Source organism: Staurois parvus, unplaced genomic scaffold (genome assembly GCF_062004578.1).
Source record: "Staurois parvus isolate SC_StPar_1 unplaced genomic scaffold, SC_StPar_1.0 ptg000980l, whole genome shotgun sequence".
Lineage (NCBI taxonomy): Eukaryota > Metazoa > Chordata > Amphibia > Anura > Ranidae > Staurois > Staurois parvus.
Genome location: NW_028318776.1, coordinates 2,116,773 through 2,137,644, shown reverse-complemented (window position 1 = coordinate 2,137,644; position 20,872 = coordinate 2,116,773). Strand labels below are relative to the sequence as shown.

The 20,872-nt window shown below is 40.4% G+C and overlaps 1 protein-coding gene across 1 annotated transcript in view; it reads left to right on the top strand.

Annotated features, from left to right (window-relative positions):
- The window catches only part of GABRA2 (gamma-aminobutyric acid type A receptor subunit alpha2), a 242,586-nt gene that overhangs the window by 130,802 nt on the left and 90,912 nt on the right, over positions 1-20,872 (top strand). The window contains exon 6 of the mRNA XM_089657297.1: positions 3,435-3,517. Coding sequence (XP_089513423.1) covers positions 3,435-3,517 — 83 coding nt within the window. The remainder of the gene's footprint in view (positions 1-3,434; positions 3,518-20,872) is intronic.

The window sequence follows — 20,872 nt, the reverse complement described above, 5'->3', positions numbered from 1 at the left end:
AGGACCCCACTGTGGGGGGTGATGTGAAGGGGGGCAGAAGACACTGCTATGGTGGGGGCAGAGAACACTATTGTGGGGTGGGGGGGGGCAGAGGACACTAATGTGGGGGAAGTAATGTGCAGGAGTCAGAGAACACTGCTATGGGAAAGGTGACCTCCATAGCAGTGGCATCAGGGTAGGTGGGCGGTAAAATCCAAATCCCCAGCCACTTGCTAGGAATTCAGATTTTGTAAATACTTGTCTTCTGGTTATCCCCTTTATTTTCCTTCTGCAGCAGCTTGTCTCATAGAATCAAGAAGTCTTCTTTAACCCCTTAACGCCAGTGCCTCCCAGCCCTCTAAGTGTTTTTCATGCCAGGAGGCAGGGCGGATTTTATGATCATGTGAACATGTGGTTGGCTGTCACAGCAGTCACACGATCGGAAGCTTCCTGATGACATGATTTGTGAAATGCATTGAGGCCCAACCATTTGTCGTTGCTTCCAGTCCTTCAGTGCACCACTTCCAGTGGTGGATTCAAGTTGTGGAGTGCACCCCGACTCAGGCCGAGTGAGCAGCGGTGCACAGCATCTGTTTCTCCCTTTGCAGTTTAAGGGTTCATTTTATATATTCTTTCGATTTTAAATAAACTTGCTGCACTATTGAAACTCTTTCTTCTTTGAGTGTTTGTGCTGTAAGAGTCTGCTGTCTGGAAGACTGTGAAGATATTGGTCTTTTTGGTCATTTTGATATAGCTGAATATGATTTGCTCTAATTTTCCATATTTGGTGAGTTACATGGTCTTACTCTCACTGCATGTGGTTGATTTATTCGCAAAAGTGGATCACTCTATTTTTTGGACACATGGTGTGGATGGTTAATTTTTAATATGTGTTCTTTTTTCATTATGGACACTTTAAAATTTGATTTGACACTGTGGTGATATTGATTGATATGTGTTATTGGTTTTTATGCAATTAGGAATCACTATAACAATTGGTAAGAGTAGTGCCTTTCTTTCTAATATTAATAAAGATAAATATGTTGGTAGCTGCAGCGGTGACTTTAAGATACATAGCAGGTCCTGCTAACCACAAAAGGCATAATGGCATTAATAATCTATAAGGAAGCTAATATACTTCCCACTCTTTGGTTGAATAAAGGCTGATGAGCCTTTTTTATTTCTTGCTATTTTATCAGTATTTGACAATGATAGCTATTAAGCTCATGGTGAGGTAGGCCAAAAGGGACTAAAAATCCTTTGGGTAAAGCATTGTTAAAATGATTGTAAAGGCTCCAGGTTTTTTACCTTCATACATTCTATGCATGAAGGTACAAAACCTGTGTGCAGCAGCCCCCCTACCTCCTAAAACTTACCTGAGTCCCATCTCGCTCCAGCGATGATAGCAGCAGTTCTCTGGGGACTCTTCCTCCTCATTGGCTGAAACAGCAGCAGGAGCTAACAGCTTCTACTACTGTCAATCACTCCAAGTGAGTCAGTGAGGAGAAGGCGGGGTCATGCTGTGCTTCGTGTGTGAATGGACACACAGAGCAGCAGCTAGGGAGCGAGCCTGTTCAGGTGCCCCCATAGCAAGCTGTTTGCAATGGGGCAGGAGGGAGCGGCCAGAAGCTCTGGTGAGGGACATGAAAAGAGGAGTATCAGAGCTGCTCTGCATAAAACCACTGCACAGAGCAGGTAAGATTGACATGTTTGTTTTTGTTTTTTTTAATCTGCCTTTAATGTCACTTTAAGTAGAAGACTGGCAATTTTTACCATTTCCATGATAACATCAAAGATATGGTTTCTGTGCTGTAACTATTTGTAATGAGGCCCCAGTGGCAATGTTTATGGGCCCTCTTCATAGTCATACGGTCTGTTATGGCTATAGTTGCACGTGTGTTTCCATACCTTGTACTGAAATATAGCCAAAAGCAATTGCAGGTAAGGTGGAATAAAATTGATCTGTGAATGAATCTGTATATCTTCTGTAATTCAGAGATTCTGGGTGCACAGCTGCCTACAGGCATCATTGCCCTATGACTTTTTTTTGTTAGTTTTAACCTTTCGTTGTTTGTGGAGAGCATTGGGTGGAAATCTGTCAGTTTTTCTTGATGGTACGTACAACGTTTTTCCTGAAGCAAAACTATGATTTGGTAAACCTTTCTGATTTAGTAATTTAATCACTATTTGCAGTACGCATTTTGTTTTGGAAGAAATGTATTCTGTTCTTTCCAGCATTATCATTGGGTAGCTAATATTTAGGAATATAGTAAACTTATTTATGTAAAATAGTTTGGTTGCCTTTTCTTTAAATCATGCAAACCATTTTTATTTAAAGCCGAGTATGATAAAAATCAAGTTTCCTAAAGAATTCAAAAGTGACTGCATTTACAGTAGATATGTCTTTTTTTCCAGTATATTAATTGTATAGCGCGTTTAAAAAATCTGCATAGCATATTGTGGAGATCAGGAAAACTCATACAAATGAGCGCAGAGAGGCCACTCCAGGTGGAAACATGTGAACAGTTAATCATGAGCTCACCACTGCTGCCTTGTTAATCATATGCATGATGAAGAGAACTGGAAAAAAAGGCGCTGTGGAAAATGCTCTCAGACAAGCACCTTAGTGGAGGTGCATCTTTATTGGGTGAGATAAAGTAGCAAGTATAATAAAATTAACCAGCCTGAAGTGGACAGTGTGATTCCAATGGACGGCCCGTCCGCTCTGAGGGGAGCTGAGATCAAAGAATGCTCCTGTTGGCTTCAAATCACGTGGTGTCAGCGTACCAGCGTCCTGGGTGGTGTCACCATGGCAAACGAAGGCAGTGTCCGGCGTTGGCTTCAGCTGGGAGCATATGTGGGGTTACCAAGACGACATGTTTCGCGCAGTTGCGCTTTGTCAAGTCTCAAGTCCACTTCAGGCTGGTTAATTTTATTATACTTGCTACTTTATCTCACCCAATAAAGATGCACCTCCACTAAGGTGCTTGTCTGAGAGCATTTTCCACAGCGCCTTTTTTTCCAGTTCTATTGTGGAGATCAGTGTGCACTCCGATCACAGTACATTTGTTCTACAGTACAATTTCATACAGGCAAATACTTGCTAAACATTCTTCTCATCTGAGCTAAAATAAAGAAGCATTCTGCTTAATTTGTTCACAATAAATTGAATATATAGATACCAGTATATTCATGACATGACAATTGCTAATAGTTTGGTGAAGTTGTAAAAAATATGCAAGCTATGTTAATGCTGTGTTTATTTGAAATGTTTTTATGTACTGAATGTCGGCTGAAGGACCACATAAAAAGGAAATAAAAAGAGCAGATTTAAATGTTAATGATATTATTAGAATAGAACAGGGTTATCTTAGCCACTCTGGGTTCTTGTGGAGTAGATTTCCCTTTTGTATTAATCTTCAGGAATAAAAACATGTTTTTATTCTGCTTCTTAGGCTGACTGTCCAAGCTGAATGCCCTATGCATCTGGAAGATTTTCCTATGGATGCTCATGCCTGTCCATTAAAATTTGGCAGCTGTAAGTATTTGCCTGTCTTTGTTTGAAGGTCATTTGTTAATTAGAATGTACTGACTTGTTTTGTGTCGTTATTACATTTATTGTTGCAGACACAATTATGGCATGTCTACTGCATGAAGTGGAATAGATTTCTATACGAAAATACAATCCTCAGTCTAGTTATATACTGTATGTTATAACCAAAAACGGCTTCATTTTTTCTTATTTTATACAGTATCTCCCAGAAGTGAGTACACCCTTCAAATTTTTTAAATATTTTATTATATATTTCTATGTGACAACACTGAAGAAATTACACTTTGCTACAATGTAAAGTAGTGAGCGTACAGCTTGTATAACAGTGTAATTTTGCTGTCCCCTCAAAATAACTTAACACACAGCCATTAATGTCTAAACCGCTGGCAACAAAAGTGAGTACACCCCTAAGTGAAAATGTCCAAATTGGGCCCAATTAGCCATTTTCCCTCACCGGTGTCATGTAACTCGTTAGTGTTACAAGGTCTCAGGTGTGAATGGGGAGCAGGCATGTTAAATTTGGTGTTATCTCTCTCACTCTCTCATATTGGTCACTGGAAGTTCAACATGGCACCTCATGACAAAGAAGTCTCTAAGGATCTGAAAAAAGAATTGTTGCTCTACATAAAGATGGCCTAGGCTATAAGAAGATTGCCAAGACCCTTAAACTGAGCTGCAGCACGGTGGCCAAGACCATACAGCGTTTTAACAAAACAGGTTCCACTCAGAACAGGCTTCGTCATGGTCAACCAAGGAAGTTGAGTGCACATGCTCAGCATCATATCCAGAGGTTGTCTTTGGGAAATAGATGTATGAGTGCAGTGAGCATTACTGCAGAAGTTGAAGGGGTGGGGAGTCAGCCTGTCAGTGCTCAGACCATACGCCGCACACTGCATCAAATTGGTCTGCATGGCTGTCATCCCGGAAGGAAGCCTCTTCTAAAGATGATACACAAGAAAGCTCGCAAACAGTTTGCTGAAGACAAGCAGACTAAGGACATGGATTACTGGAACCATGTCCTGTGGTCTGATGAGACCAAGATATACTGATTTGGTTCAGATGGTGTCAAGCGTGTGTGGTGGCAACCAGGTGAGGAGTACAAAGACAAGTGTGTCTTGCCTACAGTCTAGCATGGTGGTGGAAGTTTCATGGTCTAGGGCTGCATGAGCGCTGCCGACACTGGGGAGCTACAGTTCATTGAGGTAACCATGAATGCCAATATGTACTGTGACATACTGAAGCAGAGCATGATCTCCTTCCTTCGAAAACTGAGCCACAGCACAGTATTCCAAAATGCTAACGACCTCAAACACACCTACAAGCCTACAAGACAACCACTGCCTTGCTAAAGAAGCTGAGGGTAAAGGTGATGAACTGGCCAAGCATGTCTCGAGACCTAAACCCTATTGACCATCTATGGGGGATCCTCAAATGGATGGCGGAGGAGTGCAAGGTCTCTATCATCCACCAGCTGCTTGATTTCGTCATGGAGGAGTGGAAGAGGACTCTAGCGGCAACCTGTGAAGCTCTGGTGAACTTCATGCCCAAGAGGGTTAAGGCAGTGCTGGAAAATAATGGTGGCCACACAAAATATTGACACTTTGGGCCCAATTTGGACATTTTCACTTAGGGGTGGACTCACTTTTGTTGCCAGCGGTTTAGACATTAATGGCTGTGTGTTGAGTTATTTTGAGGGGACAGCAAATTTCCACTGTTATACAAGCTGTACACCCACTACTTTACATTTGAGCAGAGTGTAATTTCTTCAGTGTTGTCACATAAAAAGATATAATAAAATATTTATAGAAATGTGAAGGGTGTACTCACTTCTGTAAGATACTGTATGCAAACCTATGAATGTTTGCACATCATTTTACACAATAAATCAGATTCACTATGGCACTTTTTAAACTCGATACTTAACCACTTTCTTCCCAAACCTTTTCTGACACTTCTCACATAAATGTAAAAAACAGCCTTTTTCCCTATAAAATTACTTTGAACCCCCAAATATTATATATTTTGTAAGCAAAGGTCCTAAAGAATAAAACAGTGGGTGTTGCAATTTGTTATGTCACACAGTATTTGCGAAGTGGTTTTTCAAACGCAATTGCTTTGGAAAGAATACACTACTGAATTTTAATGCACAAAAACACACTATCATACCAAATTGCTTGGTAAAATATAAAAGATGGTGTTACGTTGAGCAAATAGTGTAACATGTCACGCTTTAAAATTGCACACATTCGTGGAATAGTGAAAACCTAAAAATATTTAAAATCATTTACAGTTTACCAGTTTAGAGTTACATAGGAGGTCTGGAGCTAGATATATTGCCCTCACTATACCATTTACGGTGATACCCCACATGTGTGGTGCGGTGGATGGTGACAGGGACACTTTAATTTTATTTTATTTAAAATTTTTCACACTGTCTTTTTAATTTTTTTTTTATCAACTTTGTTGCTATCACAAGGGATGAACACACCATTTTGATATCATGGGCCATGACTGTTTTTTTTATGGAGAGGGCTCTCCTCTGGCCTCCAAAGCATCCAATCAGACAAAGATCATTCTGATCAGATGCTTCAATGGCCAGTGAGCAGACAGTAAACATAAAACTGAAACCAGAAGTGAAAAAAAACTGTGTGTGGTTTCTTAGACCATAAAGATGATCAGGTATGTTCCGGAATCTCCGGCTGCAGTCCCAGGCTTCTGGTGGGACGGGAGAGCCCGGGAAGGCAAAGGGAGAGGGGACCCACTCCAGCCACCTGTAAAAGCAATTCAACAGCTAATTAACCACTCGGATCACTTTTAGTTTATTCAGCATCACCAGCTGAAAAGATTGATACTGGGGTCTTGGCTGCAGCCCGGTATAACCACTGCAACTCAAGGACGTACAGGAATGTCCTTGGTCAGAAAGTGGTTAAATTACAAAGTAGACTGAATGCAAAAGGAACTGACAAAAATCCATGTTTGGGGCTTTGACAGTGTTATGTTTCAAGAACTGAGTGCAAATGTTTAAATACCAAAACTTATGGCATTTTTTGGATTAGTCTAAGCTGTTGTGGGTCTCCAAACTTTAGTCTGTCCTGTTAAAAAGGACCTCTGCCAGGGAAAGTGCATCCAAAAAAGACAGGCAGAGCACAAATGACAAATCTCCAGTATTGCCTGTAGGTTCTCTGCAGCTGATCTTTTCCCGATGGCTGACTTACCATGTTTTGTCCTACACTGTGCCTCTATGTTCAGGTAGACATCTTGGTAGAGGAGTGAAGCCTTGCTTCCTCATGTCAGAGCTGTCATCATAGAGACTGGTGATCTCATCATCAGGAAGTCGCATAGGAGGTGAAAGAAGCACAGATTACAGAGTAAATGGCATCAGAAGCAAGGAAACTGTTGCACTGTAGGTCTTCAAGTATAGCTTTCTCTCCAGAAAGGAGACCAGTGAGCAGCACTGTAGTGACATCACCAAATCTCACTTCAAATCTTTTGAGACATGCGGTCAGAGGCAGCAGAGCCTTAGATATCACATTATACAGCTATTAGCAGTAAAATAATGTGGATCCCAATACTGAAATGTACAAGGCCGGCTTCAGCTGGTCTCCTCTTATGGGCATGGCATGAGAGGAGACCAGTGCAGCGCTCAAGAATTATTAACTGGATGAAGACAAAAAAGTATATATAAATGTACACATATAAAGTCTATGCAATATCCGCAGTATTGTCTGATAAGATGAATATACTTCCGAGGTATGTACTGCCTTGAAATAACAGCAATGCGCACTCACCAGAAACGCATGGATTATGCGCATATAGGAATAATCATCCCAGGTATCCGATCCAACGAAGACCGAGTGGTGGGCGTCCTGTTCACTGTGGGTCATCAGAAACAACACGACAGGTCCAGAGGTCCCCTTAAGGCTAGTCACACTGGTAGTGTTGATCCCTCTTCTGGCTGGTGAGGGCACCCTTTCTGTGGGAGTAACAGCTCCAAGAAGGAGCCCCAAAAAACAGGTGCCAGAGATAGTGTAGTATGTTCTTACGGTGATTTTATTAGTCAGACATAGCAATAGGGCAGTATGCACATCACAGCAAATGTGTATAGGTAGAAGACAGCATTACTGACCCTAGTAAAGATGGCCGCCGGGCCTCCTCGTGGCTCCGGCGGTAGGAAATGACGTCACGCTCTGCACAGCTCCTCCTTAGGCCTTTCATGCTACAGGCACATCATCAGAGGGGAGGCTGTACAGAGGCGTGACCGACGTCAGTATAATATATAGGGGATGACGGCGCATGCGCGGTTACCCGCGGCCATCTTCCCGTGGAGTGCGCATGCGCGCAAACGGAAGCGCCATTTTGCCGTGGATCCGCAATGAAAACCATATGAAGAAGGGGGGTTGGGAGATTCCTCCGCTCATCCATCCGAGCAGCTGCAGGATATTCAGCCGCAGACCCCAGGGAATCAGTGGAGCAGGATAATTCTGTCTATTAAAGTGACAGTGCTCCATAAATAGAAAACTTCAAATACAACTGTGAGAAGCCAATCTCTATATTTTGAGGGCATTATCAATAGCCCCAGTGTGAGTGGTGTATGCCTATAATAAACGGACCACGGCAAGGTGGATGCTCTGCATTACATAGAACACACATATAATCAATACAATCCCTAATTCTTGTTAAAATTAAATAAAAACATCAGCAGAACAGTCTAAGGATAAATATAACTGATGTAACCACATACATGTATATGAAAGTCTCTGTTCTAGCGCACAAACACTTTATTATTAAAATATTATTCCTCATTACTCTATTCTTGCGACAAGAAATAGGTAAATAAAATAAAAATAGAATAAAAATCAATATAATCTAAAAATACATTAATATTATCTCAAAAAATAAAATAAACGTTCATAAAATTAAAATAAAAATCGTAGTTAAAAACTCCCAATTATAAACGCACACGTGTGAATATATCATATGTAGGGAGAAAGATACAATGCGATACACTGGCACCAAGTAAACGATATTAAAAAGAACGTCCCAATTAGCCATTTGCTATAAAGCAGTTCAGGTCTACTGCAATGTTGTGCCCTAGGGGGTGCAATGTATTGAGCTCAAACACCCACTTTGTTTCTGCTTGGGAGACCACTCTAGTCTTATTAATTCCTCTCCAGTGGTTACCAATCACATCAATGCCAACAAATTTCAAGGACGATGGGTCCATATTATGGTAAATGCGATAGTGATTAGACAATGGATGTTCCCTGAATCCTTTTTTAATGTTCGATACGTGCTCACGCAACCGATCGCGTAAACGTCTTGTTGTCCTGCCCACGTATTGTTTCTGGCAAGGGCATTGTAGTAAATATACAACGTATTTACTATAACAAGATATGAATCGTTTTATCTTATATCTTTTACCAGTTACAGACGATTCAAATGTTTCAATTCTATTTTTTCTAGTGTTGTTACACTTACAAATCACGCACCTGTTACAAGGGTGGAACCCTTTTAAATCATCGAATAGAGATACATTCTTTGGGGGGTCCATCACATTGGGTGCAATCATATGTCTAATAGCAGTCGCCTTCCGATAAACTATTTCTGGTCTCTCAGGCAAAATTGTTGATAAAATTGGGTCCATTTTCAAAATGCCCCAGTTGTCATTAATAATTTTGTTTATTGTCTTGTACTGTGTTGAAAAAGACGTAATAAAGGGGCATACTTTCTTTGTAATTTGATCCTTTTTAGGTTTGTTGGACAACATGGTGTTTCTATCCATCTGTGCCACAGTTTGGATTGTGTAATCTAAGACCGCTTCATTATAACCTTTCTCCAGGAATTTATTCTTCAGGACTTTTGCTTGGATATGAAAGTTATCTTTATCCGTGCAATTCCTTCTAACTCTCATCATTTGTCCTTTTGGTATATTCGCCAGCCACTTAGGGTGATGACAACTAGTAAGAGGGATAAAGCTGTTGCGGTCTGTAGGTTTAAAATAAGATTTAGTAGTAATTCTTCCCATAAAATTAACTAATGTCAAATCTAAAAAGTTAATCTCCAACCGACTATAAGTATATGAAAGATTAATGTTAAGACTGTTATTGTTGAGTGTAATGAAAAAATTTAAAAGAGATTCTTCCTCCCCATTCCATAACAGCAAGATATCATCTATATATCTTTTGTAAAATGTCAATTCGGGCCACTCTCTTGTGAAAATAAGGTCCTCCTCCCAGCGGGCCATGAACAAATTTGCCAGGCTGGGGGCAAACTTTGCCCCCATCGCCACGCCCTTGATTTGTAAGTAATATTCCTTGTTAAACCAGAAATAATTTCTGTGCATGGCGAATTCGAGTAAGTCTAAAATGAAAGTCTGCTGGGGTATAGGTAAAGTGCTGTAGTGTTTCAGATAGAAGTCAGCCGCTTCCATACCGTCATTATGACCAATATTGGAATATAGGGAGGCAACATCCGCCGTCACCAAATATGTATTAGGAGATGTGGTTATGGCGCTAACTTCAATCAAAACCTGCTTCGTGTCTTTAAAATAGGCTGGAGTTTGTGAAACCAGTGGCTGGAGAAAATAATCCACATACTCTCCAATCCTAGAGCACAGGGATCCGATACCACTTACTATTGGTCTTCCCGGTGGTTTGATCGGGTCTTTATGGACCTTAGGTAGTATGTATAGAACCGGTAATCTTGGTGCTGTTGGACATAAGAAAGCCTTCTCTTTTTTATTCAAAATACCCTCTTCATAGCCTCTGTTAATAATATTCTTAAGAGAACGTTTATATCCTATCATTGGGTCCTTGGGCAGAGGAGTATAAGTGGTCTTATCACTTAGAATGTTATTCACTTCACTAATGTAGTCGTCCTTATCAAAAATATGCCCCGTCTAAAAGTATGAATAAATTTGACACATACATTGATGTACATAAATTTGCACGACAGTTATCCCTTAAAAGATACTTTGTGACTAATCCTATTTCCAGAAATACTTCCACGGATATATTTAGTCATTCCCATTTACATAACGCATCTACTTTTAATCCTCCTCCCCAGACTCATTCGTATGTGAATCTTTTTAGGGATAAGGTCTTGAAAGATTTGAAAGAAGTGCCATCTAAAAAACTTTTTGACAGATCAGGAGATTTGAAAACTATCAAGTTGTTACTCGAGAGAAAAAATTTGGTTGTGAGACCAGCTGATAAAGGGGGTGCAGTAGTGGTCCTTGATAAGGACGACTACATTAGTGAAGTGAATAACATTCTAAGTGATAAGACCAATAGTAAGTGGTATCGGATCCCTGTGCTCTAGGATTGGAGAGTATGTGGATTATTTTCTCCAGCCACTGGTTTCACAAACTCCAGCCTATCTTAAAGACACGAAGCAGGTTTTGAATGAAGTTAGCGCCATAACCACATCTCCTAATACATATTTGGTGACGGCGGATGTTGCCTCCCTATATTCCAATATTGGTCATAATGACGGTATGGAAGCGGCTGACTTCTATCTGAAACACTACAGCACTTTACCTATACCCCAGCAGACTTTCATTTTAGACTTACTCGAATTCGCCATGCACAGAAATTATTTCTGGTTTAACAAGGAATATTACTTACAAATCAAGGGCGTGGCGATGGGGGCAAAGTTTGCCCCCAGCCTGGCAAATTTGTTCATGGCCCGCTGGGAGGACCTTATTTTCGCAAGAGAGTGGCCCGAATTGACATTTTACAAAAGATATATAGATGATATCTTGCTGTTATGGAATGGGGAGGAAGAATCTCTTTTAAATTTTTTCATTACACTCAACAATAACAGTCTTAACATTAATCTTTCATATACTTATAGTCGGTTGGAGATTAACTTTTTAGATTTGACATTAGTTAATTTTATGGGAAGAATTACTACTAAATCTTATTTTAAACCTACAGACCGCAACAGCTTTATCCCTCTTACTAGTTGTCATCACCCTAAGTGGCTGGCGAATATACCAAAAGGACAAATGATGAGAGTTAGAAGGAATTGCACGGATAAAGATAACTTTCATATCCAAGCAAAAGTCCTGAAGAATAAATTCCTGGAGAAAGGATATAATGAAGCGGTCTTAGATTACACAATCCAAACTGTGGCACAGATGGATAGAAACACCATGTTGTCCAACAAACCTAAAAAGGATCAAATTACAAAGAAAGTATGCCCCTTTATTACGTCTTTTTCAACACAGTACAAGACAATAAACAAAATTATTAATGACAACTGGGGCATTTTGAAAATGGACCCAATTTTATCAACAATTTTGCCTGAGAGACCAGAAATAGTTTATCGGAAGGCGACTGCTATTAGACATATGATTGCACCCAATGTGGTGGACCCCCCAAAGAATGTATCTCTATTCGATGATTTAAAAGGGTTCCACCCTTGTAACAGGTGTGTGATTTGTAAGTGTAACAACACTAGAAAAAATAGAATTGAAACATTTGAATCGTCTGTAACTGGTAAAAGATATAAGATAAAACGATTCATATCTTGTTATAGTAAATACGTTGTATATTTACTACAATGCCCTTGCCAGAAACAATACGTGGGCAGGACAACAAGACGTTTACGCGATCGGTTGCGTGAGCATGTATCGAACATTAAAAAAGGATTCAGGGAACATCCATTGTCTAATCACTATCGCATTTACCATAATATGGACCCATCGTCCTTGAAATTTGTTGGCATTGATGTGATTGGTAACCACTGGAGAGGAATTAATAAGACTAGAGTGGTCTCCCAAGCAGAAACAAAGTGGGTGTTTGAGCTCAATACATTGCACCCCCTAGGGCACAACATTGCAGTAGACCTGAACTGCTTTATAGCAAATGGCTAATTGGGACGTTCTTTTTAATATCGTTTACTTGGTGCCAGTGTATCGCATTGTATCTTTCTCCCTACATATGATATATTCACACGTGTGCGTTTATAATTGGGAGTTTTTAACTACGATTTTTATTTTAATTTTATGAACGTTTATTTTATTTTTTGAGATAATATTAATGTATTTTTAGATTATATTGATTTTTATTCTATTTTTATTTTTATTTTATTTACCTATTTCTTGTCGCAAGAATAGAGTAATGAGGAATAATATTTTAATAATAAAGTGTTTGTGCGCTAGAACAGAGACTTTCATATACATGTATGTGGTTACATCAGTTATATTTATCCTTAGACTGTTCTGCTGATGTTTTTATTTAATTTTAACAAGAATTAGGGATGTAATGCAGAGCATCCACCTTGCCGTGGTCCGTTTATTATAGGCATACACCACTCACACTGGGGCTATTGATAATGCCCTCAAAATATAGAGATTGGCTTCTCACAGTTGTATTTGAAGTTTTCTATTTATGGAGCACTGTCACTTTAATAGACAGAATTATACTGCTCCACTGATTCCCTGGGGTCTGCGTCTGAATATCCTGCAGCTGCTCGGATGGATGAGCGGAGGAATCTCCCAGCCCCCCTTCTTCATATGGTTTTCATTGCGGATCCACGGCAAAATGGCGCTTCCGTTTGCGCGCATGCGCACTGCGGACTCCACGGGAAGATGGCCGCGGGTAACCACGCATGCGCCGTCATCCCCTATATATTATACTGACGTCGGTCACGCCTCTGTACAGCCTCCCCTCTGATGATGTGCCTGTAGCACGAAAGGCCTAAGGAGGAGCTGTGCAGAGCGTGACGTCATTTCCTACCGCCGGAGCCACGAGGAGGCCCGGCGGCCATCTTTACTAGGGTCAGTAATGCTGTCTTCTACCTATACACATTTGCTGTGATGTGCATACTGCCCTATTGCTATGTCTGACTAATAAAATCACCGTAAGAACATACTACACTATCTCTGGCACCTGTTTTTTGGGGCTCCTTCTTGGAGCTGTTACTCCCACAGAAAGGGTGCCCTCACCAGCCAGAAGAGGGATCAACACTACCAGTGTGACTAGCCTTAAGGGGACCTCTGGACCTGTCGTGTTGTTTCTGATGACCCACAGTGAACAGGACGCCCACCACTCGGTCTTCGTTGGATCGGATACCTGGGATGATTATTCCTATATGCGCATAATCCATGCGTTTCTGGTGAGTGCGCATTGCTGTTATTTCAAGGCAGTACATACCTCGGAAGTATATTCATCTTATCAGACAATACTGCGGATATTGCATAGACTTTATATGTGTACATTTATATATAATTTTTTGTCTTCATCCAGTTAATAATTCTTGAGCGCTGCACTGTTCTTTGTTGTATTGATATGCGTATATTTTAAAGGTATTGTGGTTACCTGAAGTGTTCTAGCTGCTGTATACATTTGAGAGCGCTCACTATATATTGCTTTTTATCTATGAGAGGAGACCAGCTGAAGCAAGTCTAGTACATTTCAGTATCAAGCTGATTTTTGATGAGTGGCTTCACGTTCTTTTACTGCAAGTGTTTAGCATTGGGCTAGATGAGCCCTCAGAATGCCTGCACCATCATTGGCTGGAGTCTTTGAGAGGGCATGTATGGGTGCTTGGAGCGGCACAGTTTTTTATATGGTATATAGCTACAGTTTTGGAATACAGACTAGAAGTGCCAAGGCACCATCACATGTGTCCTTATATTTTTTTGGAAGAATTTACGGCAAAAGGTGGATTTTTTAGGGTACTATTTAGCCAAAATATATCTTTTCTATACTGACCCTTTAAGCTAGAAGTACTTTACTTTTTTAAAACATGAATCATCTTTAGGATGGCATACTTTACTTCAATCTTTAGATAGCCTGCCTTTGGGTAGCACATCCATAATGCACTGCAGAGGCAGACACTGTTTAACATTTGTTTCTCTGTGACTAAGGGGAAAGTATAGCTTTCTTATAGTGAGCACATACAGTTGTGGCCAAAATTATTCAACCCCCACTGAAATTGAGTGTTTTGGCCAGTTTGACATTGCTTTTGATCATTCAGTCATCTTGCTTACATTTACATTAAAGAGGCACTTGTAGGTCAGACAAATATAACATAACAGTTATAATGAAATAACCACAAATGTCTTTTCTGTGCTCACAGCATTATCAGTTTTATTCAACCCCCAAGTGACATTCAATCTTAGTACTTAGTACAGCATCCTTTTACAGTTATAACAGCTTTTAAACGTGAAGCATAGCTTGACACAAGTGTCTTGCAGCGATCTACGGGTATCTTCGCCCATTCTTCATGGGCAAAGGCCTCCAGTTCAGTCACATTCTTAGGCTTGCGCACTGCAACTGCTTTCTTTAAGTCCCACCAGAGGTTCTCAATCGGATTTAAGTCTGGTGACTGCGATGGCCACTCCAAAATGTTCCAGCCTTTCCTCTGCAACCATGCTCTAGTGGACTTGGAGGTATGCTTGGGATCATTGTCCTGTTGAAAGGTCCAACGTCTCCCAAGCCTCAGGTGTGTGACGGACTGCATCACGTTTCCATCCAATATCTCCTGGTACTGAAGAGAATTCATGGTACCTTGCACACGCTGAAGCTTCCCTGTACCTGCAGAAGCAAAACAGCCCCAAAGCATGATTGACCCTCCACCATGCTTCACAGTAGGCAAGGTGTTCTTTTCATCATAGGCCTTGTTCTTCCTCCTCCAAACATAGCGTTGATCCATGGGCCCAAACAGTTCTAATTTTGTTTCATCAGTCCACAGAACACTATCCCACAACTTTTGTGGTTTGTCCACATGGCTTTTGGCATACTGCAGTCGACTCTTCTTATTCTTTGGAGACAGCAAGGGGGTACGCCTGGGAGTTCTGGCACGGAGGCCTTCATTACGCAGTGTGCGTCTTATTGTCTGGGCTGAAACTTCTGTACCCACATCTGACAAATCTTTTCTCAGTTCCTCAGCAGTCACACGGGGACTTCTCTCCACTCTACGCTTCAGGTAGCGCACAGCAGTCGAAGTCAGCATCTTCTTTCTGCCACGACCAGGTAGCGTTTCAACAGTGCCCTTTGCCTTGAATTTGCGAATGATGCTTCCTAAGGTGTCTCTTGGTATGTTTAACATCTTTGCAATCTTCTTATAGCCATTGCCCTTCCTGTGAAGAGAAATCACCTCTTCTCTTGTCTTCCTGGACCATTCTCTTGCCTTCACCATGTTTGTAACCACACCAGTAAATGTCTAGAAGGAGCTGAGTATCACAGTCATTTTAAAGCTGCCTAATTGGTGCTTATTATGCTTGATTGCTGCTCGGTGACATCCACAGGTGTTTTCAATACCTGATGGAAAGCACCTGTATGAACCTCTGTTCTTCAGAGTGGTAGTCTTTAAGGGGTTGAATAATTGTGGCAATGAAGAAACCACATAAGAACCATTTACTACTGTATTACATAAACAATTGATGTCATTTTAGTTGCATTTGGGTAGTTACAACGTCCTTGTAGGATTTGATTCTGAATACAATTCCAAATGTACACTATAGTCCCTAAACCCCTTTACAGCATTGGGGGTTGAATAATTTTGGACACAACTGTATGTTGAGGTATTATTGTGGTACACCTAATGTTTTACATTTTTAAATTGATGCTTTTCTATTTATATTTTTGAATTGAATTGGAATATATGGACATTTATAGAATTACCACTAGAGGGAGCTCTGTATTTTACCCTACCTCATTTAGATACCCATTTCACTCGTCGCCCATCATCCCTCACATTTGGAACAATTTTATTTTGGGGGGGAGTGGGCATTGATCACCATGGCGATCTGAGCCAAAGTTTGCCCCCCCTCTCCTTCCCCCATAGCCTTCTGGAACATTTCACAGGTCCCATGAAGTTGAGGGACCAGCCAAGCATGTGCTGGAAGTAGACGGCTGTGAAGCTTCAAGCATTTTCAATCAGCTACCCACAGTTAGTTTTCCAGCACCAGGCACTGAAGCCTGGTGAATAAAGTGGCTGGGTGAGGACATAGCTGGATCAGTGTCAGTGGATCAGCAGTGGTAGTGTCTGGTTATTAAAAGTCCAGAGCTTCAGTTTTTGTAGCTGCTGACTTTTAATTTTTCAACAGGTGACTGAAATATCACTGTAAAAGTAAAATATCAGCCACACAGATGGTGCATTCTTTTCAGTTAGAAGACTGAATGAGAGCTAAATATATGTATGGACGCTATGAAAGCGTTATACACAGCTGCTAACAGTGTTTGATAACACATGTAGATGGCACTGTCTTGTAATCCGAAAGAAAGGTCCAAACCAACCCATTCATAAATGCTTGTCATTTCATTGGGATAAACTCACTTACGCCAAAATCTCTCAGTCCTTTTTCTGAATTGGAGACCTTAAAGTGGTTGTAAAGGCTCAAGGTTTTTAACTTCATGCATTCTATTCTGATACTTACCTGAACCCCATCGCAATCCAGTGATGTGCACAAGAGCCCCAGGTCTCCATGGACTCTCCCTCCATTGCTCCCGTTGCTGCCAATACCAGGTAGTGGGCCAATGAGAAGAGAGAGGGGGCGGAGTTGAACCACGGCTCTGTGTGTGAATGGACACGCAGAGTAGCAGCTCAGCAGCAAGCCTGCCTGGGTGCCCCCATATCAAGCTGCTTGCTCTGGGGGCTCTCGGCAGGAGGGAGGGGCCAAGAGGGCCTGCAGGGGACCCCAGAAGAGGAGGATCATGGCTGCTCTATACAAAACCACTGCACAGAGCAGGTAAGTATTACATGTTTATTAATTTTTTAAAAATGCCTTTTATGTCACTTTAATTGCACTCAACCAAAATATTGGCATGTAGACTAAACTTTAATGACAGGTGGTACAATTATTGCCACATTCATACTCTTAAATCATTTTAAGTCTCTGGTTCTGTCTTTTTGCTGCTTTATAGCTACACGTGCTGCCATTAAGTTTATGAAAAAATGTACAGAATGTTCACTTTCATGGTTATTTATTCAGATTACATGTGTTATCTATACTCTTCAAAGCAATGAATGGCTCTTTTTAAATCCTGGTCTGGCCCAGCTGACGAAGCATACTTTGCTAAGGGAGTTATCTGGCGAACCATACAGTGTTTGCAACATGGGTGTTCCATGACAAAGTGCATTTGCTGTATTGTGGGAATTCCCTGATAAAGTACGCTCTAGTTTGCTTCAAGCATTGTAGAAAGAAGAAAATTGCAGTGTTATGGGAGTTCCTTAAGAAGCACACTTACTGTGCTGTAGGATTTTCCTGACAAAGCACATTAGCTGTACTGTACTTATTCCCTGACAAAGCACAATAGCTGCCTTTTAGGTACTTTCTGACAAAGTGCCTTCTCTGCATTGCTAGAAATGCCTCTGAGTTGGACCTGCTGTTGGACATTGGGTGCTGGCTGTGATGTGGGAATCAAATCACCTGACATATCCTCTCTGGGGCCATATTCATGAAGGGAATCAAGACAAATTTGATTAGCCTGGTTTTATCAGCCATTTTTATAGCTATTCATGAAGCTGTGAAAAAGCAGAAAGTGAATATGTCAGAGTTAAATAATTCCATCTGCGCAGATAATGGTGAATGAGAAAATTTCTTCTCCAGACTCTCTAACAGCAAGTCCAACCTGTGTCTGAGTCAATTAACCAATAGTTACATGTGATTTTGAAGTAACTACGTATAAAACATTAATAAATAATTTCTAATATAGTTTCCTATACAGCATTTTAAAATTTCCATTCTGCTTTGAAGGGAAACCAGCAAATGTGTGATTGCACAATGTTATGTAAAGGTAAAATTGAAACAGATTGGATGTGTATGTTTAAAAAAGTACCTACAGGTATATGGTGAATTTTATTTACACCCTTCTTTTTCTCATCCACATTGTACTGTTCAGCACCTCAATGTCCCTGTAAACGCCATTATGCCCTATCCCTGGATAAAAGGGGCACAGTTCATGGAACTATGTTGACTCTATTGGAACTGTCATGCCAACTTTTTGTTGACTAACCTGATGTCAGCTGCACAATTGCAATACCATTGCCCATCAAACGCTTTTGAGCTTGACACTGTCTCTGGAAATGCCTTCGTTCTCCTCTCAATTAGCACCATACCCTGAACCTGGATATATCACTGCTCATGGAGCTGAAGTGTAGTTTTCATTTGTAGAGTGCTGTGAAAAAGTATTTCCCCCCTTCCTGTTTTTTTTTTTTTTGCATATTTGACACACTTACATTATTCATCATCAAACAAATTGTAATATTACACAAAAATAACCCGAGTAAATACAAAATGCAGTTTTTAAATAATTATTTAATTTATTAAGGAAAAAAAGCTGTCCAAACCTGCCTGGTCCTATGTGAAAAAGTGATTGCTCCATGAACCTAATAACTGGTTGTGTGGTGTGTTCTGGATTTGCAAGTGATAGAGTAGAGTGGCATGCGGAGATAAGTGTTCACATAGGATTGGTATTGACAAGAGTTTTTGCATTGAAGTCAAAGGAAGGCGTTTTTGCATTGTAGTCTATGGGAGGTGTTTTCGCATTGAAGTCTCTGGGAGACATTTTCCCTTTGAAGTCTATGGGAAGTGTTTTCCCTTTGAAGTCTATGGGAGGCGTTTTCCCATTGAAGTCTATGGCAGGCATTTTCCCAGTGAAGTCTATGGCAGGCATTTTCCCATTGAAGTCTATGAGATGCAATTTCCCATTGAAGTCTATGGGGTGCAATTTCCAATTGAAGTCTATGGGGGGGTTCCCATTGAAGTATATGGGGCACAATTTCCCATTGAAGTCTATGAGGCGTGATTTCCCATTGAAGTCTATGGGGCGCGATTTCCCATTGAAGTCTATGGGGCACCATTTCCCAAGCAGTGTGTGAACCCAGGTGCCAGCACGCAAGTTCTAGTCACCATGGTGACCTGGCACCTGGGATTTGAGCCCTGTTATAGTTTACCAGTCCTTAGAGGTGGTTGATGCATTTGCTCTCTTTTTTTGGGGGGGTCTTTTCCACTTCTAACCTGGTAATCCTGCCACTTCTGTGTGAACTGTTCAGGGATTAGAAGACTGCCTGAGATAATGTTAAGAGTGAGTGAAAGTGTTTGGGTTTAGATAAACACATTTCAAATAAGTTAAAAATATTGTAAGCTGACCTGTTTTTAGTCATTAAAATAATAATAAGATTTAACAAATAAACAAGATATATGCATATGCAATGCATTCATATGGGAAGCAGGAAGTAGCACTCCAAGGATATCAGACCACATCCAACTTTAAAAAGCACACTGCAGTCCTGTCTGGGAACACCCCTCTCTATGTTTTACTCAATATGGGCTTGATCATAGAGATCCTCCTGAATTTGTGAAGCATGGATGGGCTCCATTTGGTCACCACCCAGAGTTCTGGAAGTGAGATATTCTTATACAGGCTTGAGTGGTGACATCTATCTACATGTCTACTGAGGGCTACGCCTTTATTCTTTTATTTGGCCTTTTGACGACGGTGCTCATTCCTAAATTTAAACCATAATTCATATCAACATTAATGTTTTATTTTTTTTTTCATTTGAATTGCTATTTATTTACAACACAAAGAGGAACCTAACTGGTCACTATGGGCAAGATCTCCACTTTTGTGGATTTTCTTTTTTAGCATTCCCATAAATATGCCTCATACAAAGCACTAACTGTATCCAGCAAACGTTTTCTGCAAATCCCTGGTGAACATACAATTCTCCACCTTTTTATGTAAAAAAATCTTCTTTTCAAACTACAAAACAGCTAAAATCAAATAGAAGGGTAAAGGAGAATTCACAAACTGAATAATTAAATAGAATAAGCTTTGAAGAAAACAGTGAATATTTGGTAAAAAGAGAATGATAATTGAACCCTTTGTAACTGGGATTTCTGTTCTGAAATAGGTGCATGACTAAATGTAGTTCTTGTATTTTAACAATCTACATATGAAGAAACAATTCACTCCATTCTAATACACATTTCTTAATGCACATAAACCATGAAAATTATTTTATTTGGATGTTCAGTGCATGTTGTAAATGGAGGACAGCAACACATGCATTTAGGTAAAGTGTACACTCTAGTCGTTAAGTGATCAATTAGTAGATCAGTTTGAGATCACATTTGCTAAATGCATGAACCTTCTCAGGCTCATGAGCTCACAACCTCGAGGTTTCCTATAGTCTTTCCTATAGTCTTTGCTTTTAGACACAAATAGGAAATCAACTATGTTGTATGCAATTCGCTGCTATATTTTTTGTAGCTTATATCCAAAGTATTATTATTATTTTGCAGGATTTATATAGTGCCAACAGGACAACATAAGGACAGGCAGTACAATTACAATACAATTTAATACAGTAGGAACTGGA